We start from the raw sequence: 18,883 nt of genomic DNA, 5'->3' as shown, positions 1-18,883 counted from the left end.
TATTCTGAGTTTCCTTTCAGTTAGAAAAAGGCTCCTGGCAACTTGATTCCTACTGTAGTTGTGTCAAATCGTTTTGTGTAAAATAGCTAAATATCTTCTTTAGCTAATCTAATAACTAAATGTTACTAGGAATTTTATTTTTTTTTCAAGTTTATTTATATTGAGAAAGAGAGCAAGCACGAGCGGGAGAGGGGCAGTGAGAGAGGGAGAGAGAGAACTCGTGAACCGTGAGATCACGACCTGAGTCGAAATTAAGAGTCGGATGTTTGACTGAGCCACCCGGGCACCCCAGATTACTAGGATTTTTAAAATTCATTCAACAGTTAATTTTTTAATGTCTGCTATATGCCATAGGTCAGCCTATTTCATTTTTTTTCCTGAAGGTTTTGGCTACATTAGAACAGGACAGCTTTCAAATCCAGCTGAGTGGTAGTTCATACACAGCAAGTGAAATAAATCTGTGCGCTAGAAACTCAAGTTTTAAAAAGGCAAGTAAACTGAGATCTAAGGCATGGGGGGAAAAAAAGCCCAGCTCTGATTGCTGTGAAAATGTGGAGTGCCCCCGGCGGGGACGCATACATTCAGAAATTAATTCTCTTTACCACACAGCAAGTGCCAATTGGTTAGGGAGCTGCTCTGTGAGTGACTTCATCTCGTAGCATCTTCTCTCTTCCATTTTGCGTTTCTGTTAAGATATAAAAGGTTGCATTTCATTCGCTTCCCTCGTTTAAGTCAGTAATATTCAATCCAACCAGAAAACCTAATTGTAGTAAGTTTGAAACCGCACATTACCAATTGCCTCTAAATAAACATGACTAAATGTTCCTTTCACAGGTGCAAGTATTGGCATTATGATGAAAACCTGCTCACCTCCAGCGTTGTCATTGTCTTCCACAACGAAGGATGGTCAACCCTCATGAGAACGGTCCACAGTGTCATCAAAAGGACTCCAAGGAAATATTTAGCAGAAATTGTGCTAATTGATGATTTCAGTAATAAAGGTAATGGCTGTGGAAAATTGACTTTCTGTCTATGAAATAAGCTAATTATGAAGACTTGCAAAGTGTGATTTTAAAATAATTAGTCTTTAAAAATTAATAATTAGCATCTACTGATAGCATCTGGTACCAAGCTGGCACTGTGCCAGGCATCATACATAAATTATTTTGTTTCATCCTGGCAATAATCCTTGAGATGGATACTGTCATATCTTTATTTTACACGGGAGCCTCAGAGGTGTTCAGTAACTTGTCAAACGTCACAGAGGTACTAGTTAACAGATCCAAATCTACAGGCTCATAAATCTGTGTATTTAACTACCATCTTACACGACACCAATTCTCTGGGCCTCGGATTTTGCAAAAATGGGGCCATGAAGATCATTTATTGAAAGACTGAAAAGTGCAATTGTGTTATGTTGTATTGCTACCAGATGCTCCATCCATAGCCGTCAACCTGAAATCCATACACCTATTTAATAGCCTAATTTTTGCATTTGAACAATGATACAAATATTGAATTTGACCAGACTCCATGGACCATTGTTATATATAATAGAAGTATCTACTAAAGCTTATTTTGTTCTGTATTTGATTTAGTATGTTGAATAAAAGGAAATTGTGTTGTATTTTTTCTTCTTTTTAAGGAGCCAGCTATTATAGCATTTAGGGAGGTGTTGGTTAACCTTGGTTCAACGTGGCAAGAGAGAGATTGAGCAGTGGTTTCCCAGATAAGTGGGTTTTTTAAATTAACATTTATTGTAAGCAGAATATATCTTCTTAATGGCACAAGTATTAGAAGATGGATAATGTTATAGTTCAGACCCCAAATCAGCATGCTAAATAAAAAAAAGAATGGTGCTGCTGAAACCCAGATCTAGGATATTTATTTACTAGTCTTTGCTTGTCATAAAACTGAATTAGATTCTTTGAAAATTGACCAAAGCACTCAGGCTACTCAATAACAACAAGGTATTTGCTTTTTTTTGGCAAATAAGTCTCACAGAGAATTTTTGTGTACAAGTGAATATATTAGAGGTGAAGACAGAACATGGGTAGTCTGAAAATACCATTCAGAATGGCTTTACACAAGCTTTCTCCAAAACTTAATTTGTAACTCTCGCAGTCTAGATAAACCTCTGCTGTTTTTGCAAGGACATGATCAGAATATTGATCTACACAGATGTCCGCACAGAGAAGAAATAGAAATAAGGCCTATTTCCTTTTCCCCTCATCTTTGTACAACTAAGCACTTTTTTCAACTAATCACTTTTAATTGCACTAAAAAGTGTAATCTTTTAAAATGTTTAGTCCTATCAAATGTCCTCTACCTTAGACATCTTGACTGCAATTTTCTATGACAGGAGGGCTTTCATTAAGAATACGATTCCTGTCTCAAAATAAATATTTGAAAATACGTTTTGAAGTGATATTGTTGGTACCAACAGTATTTTAGATTTACGAAAACCTACATCTACAAAAATGACTTTGGGAAATCTCATGTATGTGATTATGTGGATTTTAAGAAGCCTTATGTTATTAATACAAGCAGAGGCTTAGCATATCCTTTAATAAAAAGTGCAGATACACCAAAATGTGTTCCCATCCTAAAATAACTGCTTGGCTTCAGGAGAGGAGAACAGAATTTGGACTTCAGTTTTTTTGTCCATTTGACTTTAATTATTTTGTGTGATTAGTGCTCTAACATTTAGCCTCTTATAACACAGTTTAATAGCGGTCAAGTGCAGGACCTGCTTATCTTGCAGAGTGCAGAGAGGCATTGTTGGCGCTCCCCTTGAACAGAAGTACAGAAGGCCTTTAATTTTCCCCATTTCATAACAACCGTAAAATTTGTCAGCCCTATCCTTAATGAGCGAACATTTGGTTTGTTCTTTCCCCAATATATTCAGAAAGTAAAAGTTTGAGTTACCATTTTTCCTTTAAAGACAAAACACTTTACTAATATAAAACCTCACAAGGAGCTGGCTGCTTATAACACTGGGGTTTCTGGAAAACACAGTGTCCTCTCTAAACAAGAATTGGGGCCTTTAAATAGAGCACACTCGTCTATGCTTGTACATCAGCCAGCTGAGGCCAAGTGGGGCCGAGGTAAAATGGGTCTCCACACTCTCAGTGGCTCATGACAACACAGAGTTATACAGTTCTCTGGCTCATACTACGCATTTTCTGTGGCTCAGCCCCAGCAATGCCCCACACCTTCACCGCAAGGCAGCCTGAACTCATGCATTGCCCGCCTTGTGCAAAGGAAGAGAGAATGGTGAAACACTAGTGGGATTTTAACACTTCTGCTCACAAGTGCCTCACATCATTTTGTCCACAGCAGGTTGGCCATGGCAAACCACATGGTCTAAGCCTACTTTCAGCAGGCTGGGGAGAATAATTATTCCCCGAGGAGAGGCGAATGTTTTGAACATGATTAGAATCTACCACGGTGTGAGATCCCAAAGAAGCCAGAAGTCATTTGACTGACCAGCTTACCTTTTGGACCATCTTAACTAAGAATCTAAATTTGAAGCACAGGCCATCAACTCATTTCTGGCCATAACAATTTATTTTAAATTTATTTAGATTGCATAGTCAAAAGAGCACTGAAATGCAGAGAGACAAATATCATATGGCTTCACTCATATGAAGACTTTAAGACACAGAACGGATAAACACAAGGGAAAGGAAGCAAAAATAATATAAAAACCGAGAGGGGGACAAAACATAAGGGACTCTTAAATATGGAGAACAGAGGGTTACTGGAGGGGTTGTGGGAGGGCGGATGGGCTAAATGGGTAAGGGGCACTAAGGAATCTACTCCTGAAATCATTGTTGCACTACATGCTACCTAACTTGGATGTAAATTTAAAAATTTTTTTAAATTAAAAAAACGTGGAAATGCAACTCAGAGGGTGCTTTTAAAAAGTAATTTAGGATTGTACCAAGCTGAAAAAAAATAAGGTAAGATTTAAAAAAAAAAAGTCACTTAAATTGAAGGGAAAAATTACCTAGATTATTCTGGGGAAAAAATATAATTCAGCGTGAGAATTTTATTTATACTACTCATGAAAACTGGATGCCAAAATAGAAAAAGGTTGATTTTTTTCTTCTCAATCCTGAACACCCATGTATAAGTGTATTGCTCCCTAAAAATGAGTCAAGTATTAAGTGTACAGTCTGACTAGTTCATCTCTAAATATATCTTCTTTGTTATTTATGTATTCATGGCCCAAAGTTTTAAACAACTTAAAATAATTTTTGTGGCCCCAAGAAACATCTTTAGAGATCCAAGAGCTAGTTGTGGCTGTGATGGACCAATTTCAAGGGCTCATAGTGACACAGACAAGTTATTCTCTTGCTGGGAATTCAAGCTGGTGCAGCCACTCTGGAAAACAGTATGGAGGTTCCTCAAAAAACTAAAAATAGAACTACCCTACGACCCAGCAATTGCACTACTAGGCATTTATCCACAGGATACAGGGGTGCTGTTTTGAAGGGACACGTGCACCCCCATGTTTACAGCAGCACTATCAACAGTAGCCAAAGTATGGAAAGAGCCCAAATGTCCATCGATGGATGAATGGATAAAGAAGATGTGGTATATACATACAATGGAGTATTACTCGGCAATCAAAAAGAATGAAATCTTGCCATTTGCAACTACGTGGATGGAACTGGAGGGTATTACGCTAAGTGAAATTAGTGAGTCAGAGAAAGACAAAAATCCTATGATTTCACTCATATGAGGACTTTAAGAGGCAAAACAGATGAACATAAGGGAAGGGAAACAAAAATAATATAAAAACAGGGAGCAGGACAAAACAGAAGAGACTTATAAATATGGAGAACAGACTGAGGGTTGCTGGAGGGGTTGTGGGAGGGGGGATGGGCTAAATGGGTAAGGGGCATTAAGGAATCTACTCCTGAAATCATTGTTGCACTATATGCTAACTAATTTGGATGTCAGTTTTAAAAAATAAAAAAAAGTTATTCTCTTGCAACTGGGAAACCAAGGTGGAAACTTTGGCAAATGTGTCTTTGTTTTGACAAAGGTTCCTCTACCAGATTGCAAATATATGTATATATTTATTTGTTACACATAAAGCTTATATTTAAATATTTACGTATGTATACATGGTAGTTATATATATACATACACATGTACATGAAGCCATACATATACTTGTTGATACCCACAATACAGAGAAAATTGGATCCTTTGGTTATTATTTGGCTACTTGATGACTATATTTATCACACCAAGACCTCAACCTTCACCACTGAGTATAGCTAGAGAAAGATGGCCCGGAGACCAATTTTAACCTATACCCTATGTAGATTCCAATAAAGTTATAGAATGTTGTTTATAGCCCGTGTATCTTCAGATTTCTGGAACCATTACTTCTGCTAAAGTAACCAAAATGTTTGCCTTAAGGATTTTAGATATGACATTAATATGCAGATTTTTTTTTTTAAGTTTTCATGTCAGTTGACATAGTCATCATATATTTAACATTTGGAGAGGTGTTTGATGACTGTCAGGCTAACCAACTCTCTGTAGGCATATTAAGCAAAAAATGAACTCAAATAATACACTTTACCTTGCTTCCCTGTAAACATTCAATCTGTTTGACCAGCTGGACTGCCCAAAGTACCTGTTGCCTATTCCTGTTTTTTGAGAAAATTTAGAGTTTAACCGGTTTATGTACATAAATATAATTTATGTTGATTGAATTCTTTTATCCATAGAACACTTAAAAGAAAAACTAGATGACTATATTAAGCTGTGGAATGGCTTAGTGAAGGTATTTCGAAACGAAAGAAGAGAAGGTTTAATTCAAGCACGAAGTATTGGTGCCCAGAAGGCTAAACTTGGGCAGGTAGGAAACATTCGCTATTTCACAATGTTAACATCTTGGATTTGGTAACTAAAAGATCGTATCCGTTTTTAAGTACCTTCAGATGTTTTTTTTTTTTTAATTGAAACAAAATGCTGGCTTTATTAAACCGATACCTTCTATGTCAGAATGGACTCTAATGCTAATGTATTACTAGCATCTAATGTTAAATTGTGTGTGATATGCGATGTACCATATGTGAAGAGTGTTCTTTCTCCCTGCCTCTGTTTTTTAAGGTTTTGATATACCTTGATGCCCACTGTGAGGTGGCAGTTAATTGGTATGCACCGCTCGTAGCTCCCATATCTAAGGACAGGTAACGTTACTTGGCTTTTTTTTTTTTTCTTTTTCTTTCCTGGGTGAAAAGTAAACCTTGCCCGAGAAGGACAAATAATATTCTTCTCCTTCTCCTGATTCTAGTTCCATTCAGCGCCTCAAGCGCTGCGTTTTAAGCATTGTCATTCGGCCGGTGGTTCTCTGGGCTGGAGCCAGACGGATCCTTTGGGCTGATTCGGATGCAGGCAGTCCAGCATTCGGGATAAGTGTAGGGTGTCTCACTTAAGAATCATCTTGTGGTTGGCTTAGTGAACAGACAGCCCTGTAGCTCCAAAAGCTTTGCCTGAGAGTGACGTTAATTGTTCCCTCTACACTGTGATAACAGTGCTAAAGACTTGAAGGCGCATGCTTTGAGATGATACCTCTTGGTTTTTTATGCCTTTTTGAATTACGATTTTAGATACAAAGGAGCAGCTGTTACTCGTGTCAAAGCTTTGGGTTTCTGTAGAAACTTTAAAGTTTAGAAATAGCCATGCGGTAGAAATGTGGCGATCACCACATTTACAGAAGCGTCTGAACAATAGAAGGCAGCATTAATCTCCTAGTTCCAAAGCCTTCGCTGCTTTTAGTCCAGAATTCTGACTGTTTCAGAATCGAGGGAAATAAAATCTGTCCCTGGGGCGAATGGTGTGAATCAAAGGAAGAACTTTGGGGGGTTTAATTATCCGTGGATTTGGTCTGAAAGCCTGTCATGAACATTTTTCACACGCTGATTCAATCTTCACAGCACCTCTGCAAGGTAGATATTATTAGCTCCATTGTATTGAAGAAGATATTGAGGCCTAGAGGAGTTAATTAATTTGCCCCAATTCAAACAGCCAATAAACTCTCAAGCCGAGATCTCTCCGGGACGCTTTACACTATTTATTTAGAAATCTGAGAATCGTGAGAAGTAAAGAAAGATAACACACCTTCACCTCTTCAGGTGAAAACGAGCAGTCCTCAGGCACCATAAGGAGGTGGTTTTCCGCAGGGTCCTGTGGCATTCCCACATACGCCCCGGTGACCCCCCCACCCTCACCGTCCCGTGGGAATCCACAGTCCGCAGAGAATACCGCATCTGTCTCAAGTCCATTTCCCCCATGTCAGAATTCTATAGGTTTTTCTCTTCCTGGTTTCTAAACATCTAAAAAGCACCTTAACATGGTTATGTAAAGCTGTAATCTCTGTTTGGGGAACTGCATGTTAAAATCCTTTCTGATAGGATGACTATTGAAACAAGCCAAATTGTCTTTGCAGACTTGATCCTCCATCTAATTAGTCGTATAGAACTAGCATTTTATGAAGCCCAAATATAAGATATTTTTTTGCTCCAAGTTCTCAGGCCACTACTTAAGTTTGCCAGCAAGTTTTAAGGGTTTTTAAGAGTTTTTTTCCCTCTTCTTTTTTAAAAAAATGCAGGAATATAATACGGTAGTTATTTTGTTTTTTGTTTTTTCTTTTTGGCAGTGTTTTTTGTTTATTGCAATAAAAGGAGAGGGAAAAGAAGATCACGTAAAGGAACGGGAACAGGTTTTCATAGTAACTGTTTCCAAAGGAATAGAAAGCAACAGAAAGTTGGGAGAACCACTAAGAACATAGTGGGTTTTATTTCTCTATGCACACACTCACTCACACACATTCGTGCTCACACACATTCACACACGCACTCACATTCACGCTCATAGTCACGTTTATATTCATTTTTTTTATTTAAAAAGAATTTTTTTAATGTTTATTTTTGAGACAGAGAGAGCATGAGCAGGGGAGGGGCAGAGAGAGAGGGAGACACAGAATGTGAAGCAGGCTCCAGGCTCTGAGCTGTCAGCACAGAGCCCGACGCGGGGCTCGAACTCACGAACTGTGAGATCATGACCTGAGCCGAAGTCGGACGCTTAACCGACGGAGCCACCCAGGCGCCCCTGTATTCATTTTTTTTTAATGGAGGGATAAGGAGGAAAATAACAGTCAGGAAAATCTTGTAAATAATGCAAAACCACCAAGAGAAAATTGCCCGTAGGACCAAAGTAAATGTGAGGAAACATGATTAACTTCAACATTTCTCTGTAAGCTGAGGGAAAAATCCGCTGTGTCCTTCCTTTACAGAAAAGGGCTCCTTGACTTTTAAAGACATTGATTTACTTCTGTTTCCCATTAGATATTAAAGTTCCCTAATGGGGGAAAAAAAAAAATCAACAGTAAAAAGAGATAATGCAGCTAGGCATGCTAAACTAGTCAGTTTTGGGTTCTTAAATGCTTTTTCATTTTCTGTAAATGTTTCAGAACTACATGTACTGTGCCTCTAATAGATTACATAGATGGGAATGATTATTCCATTGAACCACAGCAAGGTGGGGATGAAGATGGTTTTGCCAGAGGGGCCTGGGACTGGAGTTTACTATGGAAACGTATTCCTCTAAGCCACAAGGAAAAGGCCAAAAGAAAACATAAAACTGAACCTTATCGGTAAAGACTACTACTTTATTTTCTTACGTGGAATGTCTATCTAAGTACTTTTTTTTTTTCCTTCCCCATGTACTTGTATAAATATGTGGGTCCATACATACCTCCCATTCCATCTTTGCTGCCATCATCAACACAATACAGAACCATTTGCACTGTGCCGATTATAGATGTCATAAATGGCAACACATATGAAATTGTACCCCAAGGGGGTGGTGACGAAGATGGGTATGCCCGAGGAGCATGGGATTGGAGTATGCTCTGGAAACGGGTGCCTCTGACCCCTCGAGAGAAGAGAATGAGAAAGACAAAAACTGAACCATATCGGTAATCACTAAATCACTTACATGTTTTTCTTTTCTCCAGTTGCTGCTAACCTATTAACCTTTTGCCAAGCTAAAGAATTTGTTACTAACACTGTAGGTGCTGTCTCAGATTCTGTAACAGTTTTTCCCCTAACATTAGTTCTGAAGTTTGAATTCACCTTTACTACTTTGTAATTGTTTTTTTCTCTAAATGCAAGCTCCACTTTTGGGGGGATGGCAGGGGGAGGTTATATGGCATTAGTTGCGAGTACGAGTGAATAAAACCTTAGCCCTCCTTTCCTAGTAGACTAGACATCGAGTTTTACTCTTTTGACCATAATTTCATTCTGTAAATTTAAAATGCATAAATTACTTACAATCCTGGTTTTATGTCCACTTTGATCCCTTGGTTGTAGTGTTAACAATGAAAGAGAAATAGCAAGAGGTTTCTTTGGGTTTTTTTTTTCTTCTTTGTGTTTTGTATGCTAACTCGTAAATACTAATTTTGTACCGGTTAAATCTGATGAATAAAAAAAAAAATACATGACTTTGGAAGATATTACACGAAATCCTTTATCACTTCCTTCTCAGAAGAGCACTTGATTAAAAGGAAACTTTATTCTAGAATCAGCTTTTGTCCCTTCTTACGGGATAAAATAGAACAGTTCTGCTGCTGTCTTCATTTGGTCTCTAAACCGAAACATTTTACGGTCCTTCAGAGTGACTCCAAATGAAATGTTTGGTCAGGTGTTAGCAGAGGCTTCTAAGTGTGTCTAATTTTGTGTTTCTGATCTTATGGTTCTGCTTTTGGTCTCTCTCTCCTTGTTATACTACTGATGATGCTAGAACTCTTTTGGGAAGGTGTTTCTAATGTCATGCAAATGCTGCTGGGATCTGGGCATGCCGTGATACAAGATACTGAGATGGCAAACATAAGGAAATTATAGAATTTTAATCTTTGACACTTTCCAAATTTCTCTTTCAAGTTCTTTTTGAAACAACTCGGGAATTTACTGCTTACCCACTTGATTTAACAAATACTTCTGGGTGTAAAAAATAAAGGGTAGTGATTATATTTACATTTCTGCTCATTCCCTGGGTTTAGCTAATAGAGACATTTTTTTAAAAAGTGGTTTTCATGTTAAGATGCATTTGAAAAGATATACGGAGATAAGTGGGGATATGTTTAAAGATCAAAAAAGCATAGTTATAATAATTGTAAACAACAGTTAAATAAATGTGACAAGGAAGTAACCAAGAACATGTCGGTGCTGCTTATTACCAGGTTAGGCAGCATGTCTTAAGAAGAGAAGGCATAAGAGAATGACTTTCACTTGATGTGATTTCCATGCATATTGAAAGTATTACTTGATTTATTATTTATCCACTCAACAAATATTTAATGAGTGCTTACTATGTGCCAGACATTGTTTTCCGGGGATAAACTTTTAAAAAGCACGTTCTCTCGTGGCACCTAAAATGTAATGAGTGAGACGGAAATTAAACAGATAACTACACAAATAACTCAGGAACAGCACCTGCAGTAAGTCACGTGAAGAAAACTCCCAGGGTGCGTGGAGCTTCCGGGAAGGAGAACCTCATCCAGCCGGGAGGAGCCAGAACAGCCTCCCTGGCAAAGGCCCCCCTGCAGGCTGAGGCTTGAAAGGTGAGGCGTCGGCCCTGTGCAGAAAGAGGAAGAACGTTTCAGGAGAGCGAACAGCAGAGGTGAACCCCTGAGATAGAAGAGAGTTGGTTTTGTTGGAGATGTGAGCAGAGCAGTGAAGAAGAACTCAGGACGAGGAAGCCCACTCAGGAGTCGGGAGAGTCTGGCATCACCTGGGCCCAGCTTGAGTCCACTCTGCCTGCTGTATGATTAGATTGGGATGGGGGCAGCATAGAAGAAAAGACAAAAAAGATATTTATTGTCCCTTGTCTTAAATGTCTTGTCGGGGTGTTCCCGTAGCAGTCCCAGCAGTGGTAGCTTGGTCTAGGATGGAAGCAGCAGTGATGTTGGCAAGTAGAACACAGGCTCAAGATAGATGTTCAAGGTAGAATCGGTAGGATTTAGTGACATTAAATATTAGGTGTGGCGAGGAAGAAAGTACTCTGACGGAGAGTCTACTTAAGAGTCATGATACATAGTAATTAATTGGGGGTGGGGAACAGGATGAAAATGATTCCCCTTATCACTTGCTCTAGTGATGAGAATGGCTCGTCCCTAGAAAGTGCCCAATTCAAGATTCCATTCAGGAAGCTCCGCAGATCACCGTTTTGCATTCCTGCCTCCTGACACAGTAAATAGCTAATGTCTAATTCCCTGGTGTCCTTTCTTTGCTACATTTGCAAACTCTGAATGAACTGTGGCTGTTCCACAATGATTTACACCCTTATTTGGCATGCCCCTGAGCTATAAAATTAAAAAATGACAGACTACTTCCATGGTCTATGGTTTCACTCATCCTAGAATGACTCATAAATCATTGTAGGAGCAGTTAGCAGGCCATGGTTGTATGGCTCGGGATTTTGAGGAGTGAAAGAAAATTCTCTTAGCTAACTTGAGTCTCAAGGCTTAATTTTCAAACCAACAAAGGAACTAAGGCACCCTCTAATGGCAAGATGATGCAACGCCCTAATTTGTAGTGAACTATCAATTGGATTTCAGACAAATTGTAAATTCATTAAAGAATTATGAACCGATTGTTTTGTGAAGGCTTTGTAATTTCTTAATGTTTGGCCATCAGTTTTGTCTCTTCTGTGCATTATTTAGACTATGTTCCAAAAAGGCTTGTTGTCTATTAGTGAAGGGATTCTGGGATTTATCTTTATTAGTTATTGCACTGTTTCTTTTCTTAGGTCCCCTGCCATGGCTGGTGGATTATTTGCCATTGAACGAGAGTTCTTCTTTGAACTGGGTCTGTATGATCCAGGTCTCCAGATTTGGGGTGGTGAAAACTTTGAGATCTCATACAAGGTAACATTTTCTTTAAACAAATGCAGTTTTCTACGTAGTTATTACTGAGTTTGGTGACTTTCAGATAAGGCTGGTTTTTCTGGGAAAAGATCTGTTTAATGCATTTCTCCGAATTATAAAGAATGACTAACAAAAATGCATGCCTTTGGGGGGAAATGAGGCAAAAGGCAAAATCCAGACTTGTTGCATATTTATATGGCTCATCTCAACATTGAGGCCAGCAAACTTCAAAAATGAAAATACCTCCTCCTCCCACTCCCCACCTCACCCCCCAGGCTTTCTGTGCATTAAAGTCTTTGTTTGTTATAAAAGCCCTTTGGAGAACCTGCACTGTATGGGAGCCACATTTGACCATCCACTGACACAGTTACCCTTTATCTCTATGGGACATGATGATTCAGGAAAGAAACAGATCCCAACCATGACTTTGCATCCTCAGACTGACCCTGGAGCTGCCTCCCTGCAGCACCCGCTCTGTTGCTGAGGCAGCCCTTGAACAATGATACCTTCCATGCTCCGACCCATCCCCACCCCCATTTCCCAAAAGAAAGAGAACTGTATCACAGTTTGGGTTAAACAGATATTTATTGTCTCTTGTCTTAAATGTCCAGAGACTGAAGAACAACTCAGTCGTTGCTCTCAAAGAACTTAGAGTTCATAAGAGATTAGAATTGTACTCAAATTCATAAATGATGAGAAGGTAAAGAGCATTCGATTGGTATGATTAAGAAACAGCGTTGTGGGAGCACCTGGGTGGCTCAGTCGGTTAAGTGTCCAACTCTTGGTTTCAGCTCAGGTCATGATCTCATGGTTTATGAGTTCAAGCCCCATGACGGGCTCTGCATTGGCAGCACGGAGCCTGCGTGGGATTTCTCTCTCCTTCTCTCTCTGCCCCTGCCCAGCTTGCTCTCTCTCTCTCTCTCAAAAAAAATAAACATAAAAATTTTTCAAAATGAAACAGCATCATACTGGAGGTAGCATTTGAGGCAAACTAGAAAGGTGGGCATGGTATTGATAAGCAGAGATAAAAGGAGAGGAGAGAGACCTCGGAGCAAATAGAATGGGGAAAGGTACAAAAGTGGGCACATGAAGATTATACTCAGGAAACAGGAGCAGTTTAGCAGAATCAGACAGCATGGAGAAAGACATCCAAGAAGATAAAGTGGACAAGTTTGTTAGGACTGTATGGAAGAGAGCCTTTAATGCTGAGCCAAGAGATTTTTACTGAACTTGATAAGCAGTGGAAACCTATTGAAGATATTAAGCAAGGGAATAACATGACCCAAAGCTGCCCTTTAGCTAGAATAATCTCTTACTATAAATAAGGGTAGCATTGAGTAGAGAGAAGCTGGAGGTGAAGAAGCCAGTTTGGAGGTTATTATACTAATCACCCAGGTGGGAAATACATTAGCAGTGGAAACAGTGAATAATATCAGGAGTCAAGAATCTGCGTGACTTTGAAAGGTTATGCTGGGGAAAGGGTGTTTAAAGCTGCAGGTACACAAGAGGCCCTTAGTGGCTGAACGTGACTGCATTCCCGGTTGCCTTCTTCATTATTATAAGAGTTTGAAAAACAAGCAAATCATTTTAGGACTTATTTAGTTTATGAATTCCCCATGGACACTGTATCTAATTTAGATTTTATATTTACCTTGATAAGACAAATTTGCAACTATATTTTATCATTTGAAACAACTTGCACGTGTTTGTCTTTTTTTTTCCCCTGATAGATATGGCAGTGTGGTGGCAAATTACTGTTTGTCCCTTGTTCGCGCGTTGGACACATCTACCGTCTTGAGGGCTGGCAAGGGAATCCTCCGCCCATTTATGTTGGGTCTTCTCCAACTCTGAAGGTGAGTCTTTGGGTAAAAGGAGAGAAGCCTAGGGAACTTTGTACCACACGTGGCACATTTATGTACCACATGCTGGGGTGGTCACTTAAATGTCAGCTCCCTGAATGGGATAAATCGTTTAAGCACTCATGCCAGTTCCCCCTTTTAATTTAAGCTGAACTTATTCATGAAACACCTTATTGTTTGTGTTTTGTTTTGTCTTTATTTGAAGTATGGTTGACATATTATATATATTATTTTATATTATATAAGTTACCGGTATACACAGGCATTCAACATTTATATACATTATACATTATGCATTATATATATTATGAAATGATCACCACAGTAAGTCTAGCTACCACCATCTGTCACCATCTGTAACAGCTACCATCTGTTACAATAATATTGTAATAATACAATATTATTAACTATATTCCCTGTGCTGTACACACAGGCTTCCCCTTCCCTTATTTCACCCATCTGCCCTCCACCTCTGGTAATCATCAGTTTGTTCTCTGTATCTATGAATCTGTTTTTCTGTTTTGCTTGGTTTGTTCCTTTGTCTTTTAGAATCCACAGAGGAGTGAAATCATATGGCATTTGTCTTTCTCTGCCTTACTTATTTCACTTAGTACAACACCAGCCATGTTGTCCATCTAGGTCCAGCCATGGTCTCACAAACAGCAAGATTTCATTCTTTTTTGTGGCTGAGTAATATTCCATCCTGTGTGTGGGAGAGGGGAGAGAGAGAATATATCTATATACCCCACATCTTCTTTATCAATTTTATCAATGGATACTTAGGTTGTTTCCATATCTTGGTTGTTGTAATTGTAAATTGTATTGTAAATAATACTGCAGTGAACATAGGGGCACATATATCTTTTTAAATTAGTGTTTTTGTGTTTTGGGGGTAAATACTCAGAAGTAGAACTGCTAGGCTGTAGAGTGGTTCTATTTTTAATTTTTTGAGGAATCTCTGTACTGTTTTCCACAGCGACTACACCAGTTTGCATTCTCGAAAACAGCCACATGAGGGTTCCCTTTTCTTCATATCTTCACCAACACTCGATATTTCTTGTCTTCTTGACAAGAGCCATTCTGACAGGTGTGAGGTGATATCTCATTGTGGTTTTGTTTCCCTGATGATTAGTTATGTTAAATATCTTCTCATATGTCTGTTGGCCACCTGTATGTCTTCTTTGGAGAAATGTCTGTTCAGGTCATCTGACCATTTTTTTATTGGACTGTTTGTTTTTTGATATTGAGTTGTGTGAGTTCTTTATATATTTTGGCTATTAACCCCTGTTTGAGTGGATCGTTCGCAAATAAATATCCTCCCATTCAGTAGGATGCTTTTTCATTTTATTGATGGTTTCCTTCACTATACAAAGCCTTTTTAGTTTGATGTAGTCCATTTGTCTATTTTTCTTTTGTCGCACCTGCCTGAGGAGACAGATCCAAAAATAATATTGTCCAAGAGCTTAGCCCTGTGTTTTCTTAGAAATGTCACGGTTTCAGGCCTTACATTTAAGTCTTTAGTCATTTTGAGTTTGTGTGTGGTGTAAGAAAGTGGCCCAGTTTCATTCTTTTACGGGTAGCTGTCAGTTTTCCCAACATTCATTGAGAAAACTGTCTTTTCCCCTTTTCCTTCTTTGTCAAAGATTAATTTGGACCATATAAGCATAGGCTTATTTCTGGACTCGCTATTCTGTTCCATTGGTGTCTATATCTGTTTTTGTGCTAGTACCATACTGTTTTGATTGTAACTTTGTCGTGTAGTTTGCAGTCAGGGAGCATGATACCTCCCGGTTTGTTCCTCTTTCTCAAGATTGCTTTGGTTATTTGGGGTCTTTGGTGGTTCCATGCAAATTTTAGCATTATTTGTTCTCATTCTATGAGAAACACTATTGGTATTTTGATAGAGATTGCACTTAATCTGTAAATTGCTTTGGGTAGTGTGAACATTTTAATAATAGTGATTTTTCTAATCCGTGAGTGTGGTATATCTTTACATTTATTTGTGTTGCCGTCAGTTTCATTCATCGGTGTCTTTTTTGTCTTTTTTTTATTTCAAGTTTTTATTTAAATTCTAGTTAGTTAATATATGGTAAAATCATCAGTGTCTTATAGTTTTTGGAGTATGGGTCTTTCGCCTCCTTAAATTTATTTCTAGATTTTTTTTGATGCAATTATAGATGGGATCGTTTCCTTAATTTCTTATGGAAATGCAACAGACTTATGTATATTAATTTTGTATCCTGCATCTTTACTAAATTCATTTATTTCTTCTAATAGCTTTTTAATAGAGTTTTTATGGTTTTCTATGTAATGTGTCATGCCATCTGCAAATAATGAGTGGTACTTCTTTTCCAATTTGGATGCTTTTTGTCTCTTTCTTGTCTGATTGCCATGGCTAAGACTTCCAATGCTAAATTGATTAAAAGAGGCAAGTGTGGGCATCCTTGTCTCAGATCTTAGAGGGAAAGTTTTTGGCTTTTCACCATTGAGTATGATGTTAACTTATGGGCTTGTCATATAGGGTCTCCATTATGTTGAAATATGTTCCCTCTATACATACCCACTTGAGAATTTTTATCATAAATGGATGTTGAATTTTATCAAATGCTTTTTCTGCATTCATTGAAGTGATTATATGATTTTTATCCTTCTTTTTGTTAATGTGGTGTATCACATTGATTGATTTGTGAATGCTTGCGTCCCCAGAATAAATCCCACTTAATCATCATGTATGATCGTTTCAATGTATTGTTGAATTCAGCTTGCTGATATTTTGTTGAGGCTCTTTGTATCTGTGTTTGTCAGGGATCTTATTATTTTTTAAGATAATTCATTGTATCCCACTCAGATTAAGATGTATGCTCTCCACAAAGACATCTCAAATAAATTCAAAAAGGACTACCACTCTGTAGGAAAGTAGTTGAAACGAAAATATCAGCTTCTATTATTCACACTTGAATAAAATATAATTTTTGTTTTGTTTAAAAAAAATAATCATGTTAGAAGTTTGTATAGTAAACAAAATCAAATTTTTGAACAGTGCTTGCAGAAGATTAATATCTTTTGTCCCTCAAACCAGGGGCAAACCAGAAAAGCTTCACACAGAGGCTAGGAGATGAAGTCCTTTATTCTCGACCAAACAACTTTGAAGATTTTTTAATGGTTCTGTTTCCATAAATTCTAAGAGCATAGGACTCTGATTCCATTCATTTTCTGGAGCCCCTAACCAAGTCAAAAGGAAGTCAGAAGGAAGTTTATTATTGGCTACAGATGCAACTTGGGATAGTTCCTTAAAGGGAAATAGATAATCGAAGCAGAGATGACAAGGCTTAAAGAATGAACAAAGCTTTTTAACCAGGCAAATTATCATAGAAATGGCCAAAGGGAGCCCCAGCCAGAATAGGAGATGAGATTAAAATGTCCATGCTAAAGCAAAGGGCACCATATTAACACCAGGCCTGACTGGCATTACAGGAAAGAACTTGCCCTTGGATTTGGACCCATAATCACAAAGAATGAAAGATCACATTGACTCATGAAGGCCTGTGCTACAAGGAAGAGAGATGTGAGGGAAATATTTATCCACTGTAAAAATGAACTATACATATCATAAAAACTATCTGATAAATGTAACATTCAGTCTACACTTAGTGAGTGCTAGAGTGTGCCAGGTGCTTTTTTTTCCTCCAGCTTTAACATCATCCACTTCAACCACAGTGTGCTAATAATGGTTTATGTCGACTTATTCAGCTCGTGTGTCTTCTCTGAGCCTCAGACTTTAATAGTTGCCTCTCAGAACTATGTTCTCAGATGACCCTCAGACATTTCAAACTCAATGGGGTCAAAGCTGAACTTTTAAACTTTTTCTCAAAAGCAATTCCCTTTCCTATATTCTCTGTCTGCCCGTGAATGAAACTTACGGGGCATGTTGGGGTAGTCCTCCCTTCCCTCCCACTGAACCAAGCCCTGAAGAGTCTACCTCATACATTATCTCCGAAATCCATTCCTTCCTACACTTAGTGCAGGTCCTCAGATCTCTCCCATATAGATAATTGAATTGCCTCCTGTTTGGCTCTCCACCATCAGGCTCAATCCCCTTTAATCTGTCTTCCACTCACCACCAGTGTGGTTCCCCTGATCATTAAATCTCATACCTGTACCTGCTTAAAACCTTTTGATGACTGTCAGCCAAAAGATAAAATTCAAAGAATTTTAGAAAAGAATAATAATAATAGCTAACACTTTTTGACAACTTACTATGTACCAGTCACGAATCTAAATGCTTTGCTAGATTAACTCCTTAATGTTCGCAAAACACGACAAGGTAAGTTGTGGTAAACTACTTTTAGGACTACAAATGTGGTAAACTACTTTTAGGACTACTTTTAGGACTACTACATGATTTGCCATACTTCATTTGGGTTCGTCTTTGCCCTGACTACCATTCACACATAATTAACCACTCCTTCAAGACACAGCTGTCCAGTGCCCTTCCGTGGTGGCCCTCTGGACTTCTCCATCCCAAACAAATAAATGCTCCTTCTTTGTGTTGCTATAACCTTATGTATGCACGTCTCATTCTTCGTGTTCATTAGTATTTAGCTTCGTGTTCATTAGACACGGGCTGTGTCTAATTCTGGATGAATTTGCAAAAATTAAAAATATTTAGCAATGGGGGCACCTGGGTGGCTTGCTCGATTAAACATCCGACTCTTGGTTTTGGCTCAGGTATGTTCCCATGGTATCATGAGTTCCAGCCCTGTGTTGGGCTCTGCGCTGACAATGCAGAGCCTGCTTACGATTCTCTCTCCGCAACACCCCCCCCCCCCGCCTTTGCCCCTCCCCCACTCGCGCTATTTCTCTCTCAAAAATGAATAAAAAATTTTTTTAAAACATATTCAGCAATAATATTACACGTTTAAAACTTTTTTGAACCCATGGGCTTTTGCAACAGCATGCCTGTGGGAGCATGTTCGCCTTTTGGTAGTTACAGCCTAGGAGAATTTTAGTCTGAACGCAAGGTATTTTCTACTCCTGATGTAACACAGGGGTCAGCAACCATGGGCTT

The 18,883-nt window shown here is 38.6% G+C and overlaps 1 protein-coding gene across 2 annotated transcripts in view; it reads left to right on the top strand.

The window, feature by feature from the left end:
- GALNT7 (polypeptide N-acetylgalactosaminyltransferase 7) overlaps positions 1-18,883 on the top strand; it is a 147,266-nt gene that overhangs the window by 116,988 nt on the left and 11,395 nt on the right. Inside the window, exons 3-8 of one of the 2 annotated variants that reach the window (XM_047855885.1) lie at positions 835-1,001; positions 5,754-5,884; positions 6,139-6,218; positions 8,825-9,007; positions 11,839-11,956; positions 13,687-13,809. In XM_047855885.1, coding sequence (XP_047711841.1) covers positions 835-1,001; positions 5,754-5,884; positions 6,139-6,218; positions 8,825-9,007; positions 11,839-11,956; positions 13,687-13,809 — 802 coding nt within the window. Of the gene's footprint in view, positions 1-834; positions 1,002-5,753; positions 5,885-6,138; positions 6,219-8,500; positions 8,684-8,824; positions 9,008-11,838; positions 11,957-13,686; positions 13,810-18,883 lie in introns of both variants that reach the window. The other variant, XM_047855886.1, reaches the window with a different exon arrangement.

The sequence above is a fragment of the Prionailurus viverrinus genome, chromosome B1, assembly GCF_022837055.1.
Source record: "Prionailurus viverrinus isolate Anna chromosome B1, UM_Priviv_1.0, whole genome shotgun sequence".
NCBI lineage: Eukaryota > Metazoa > Chordata > Mammalia > Carnivora > Felidae > Prionailurus > Prionailurus viverrinus.
Note: the sequence above shows the minus strand (reverse complement) of the source record. Positions and strands in the feature narration are given on the sequence as shown.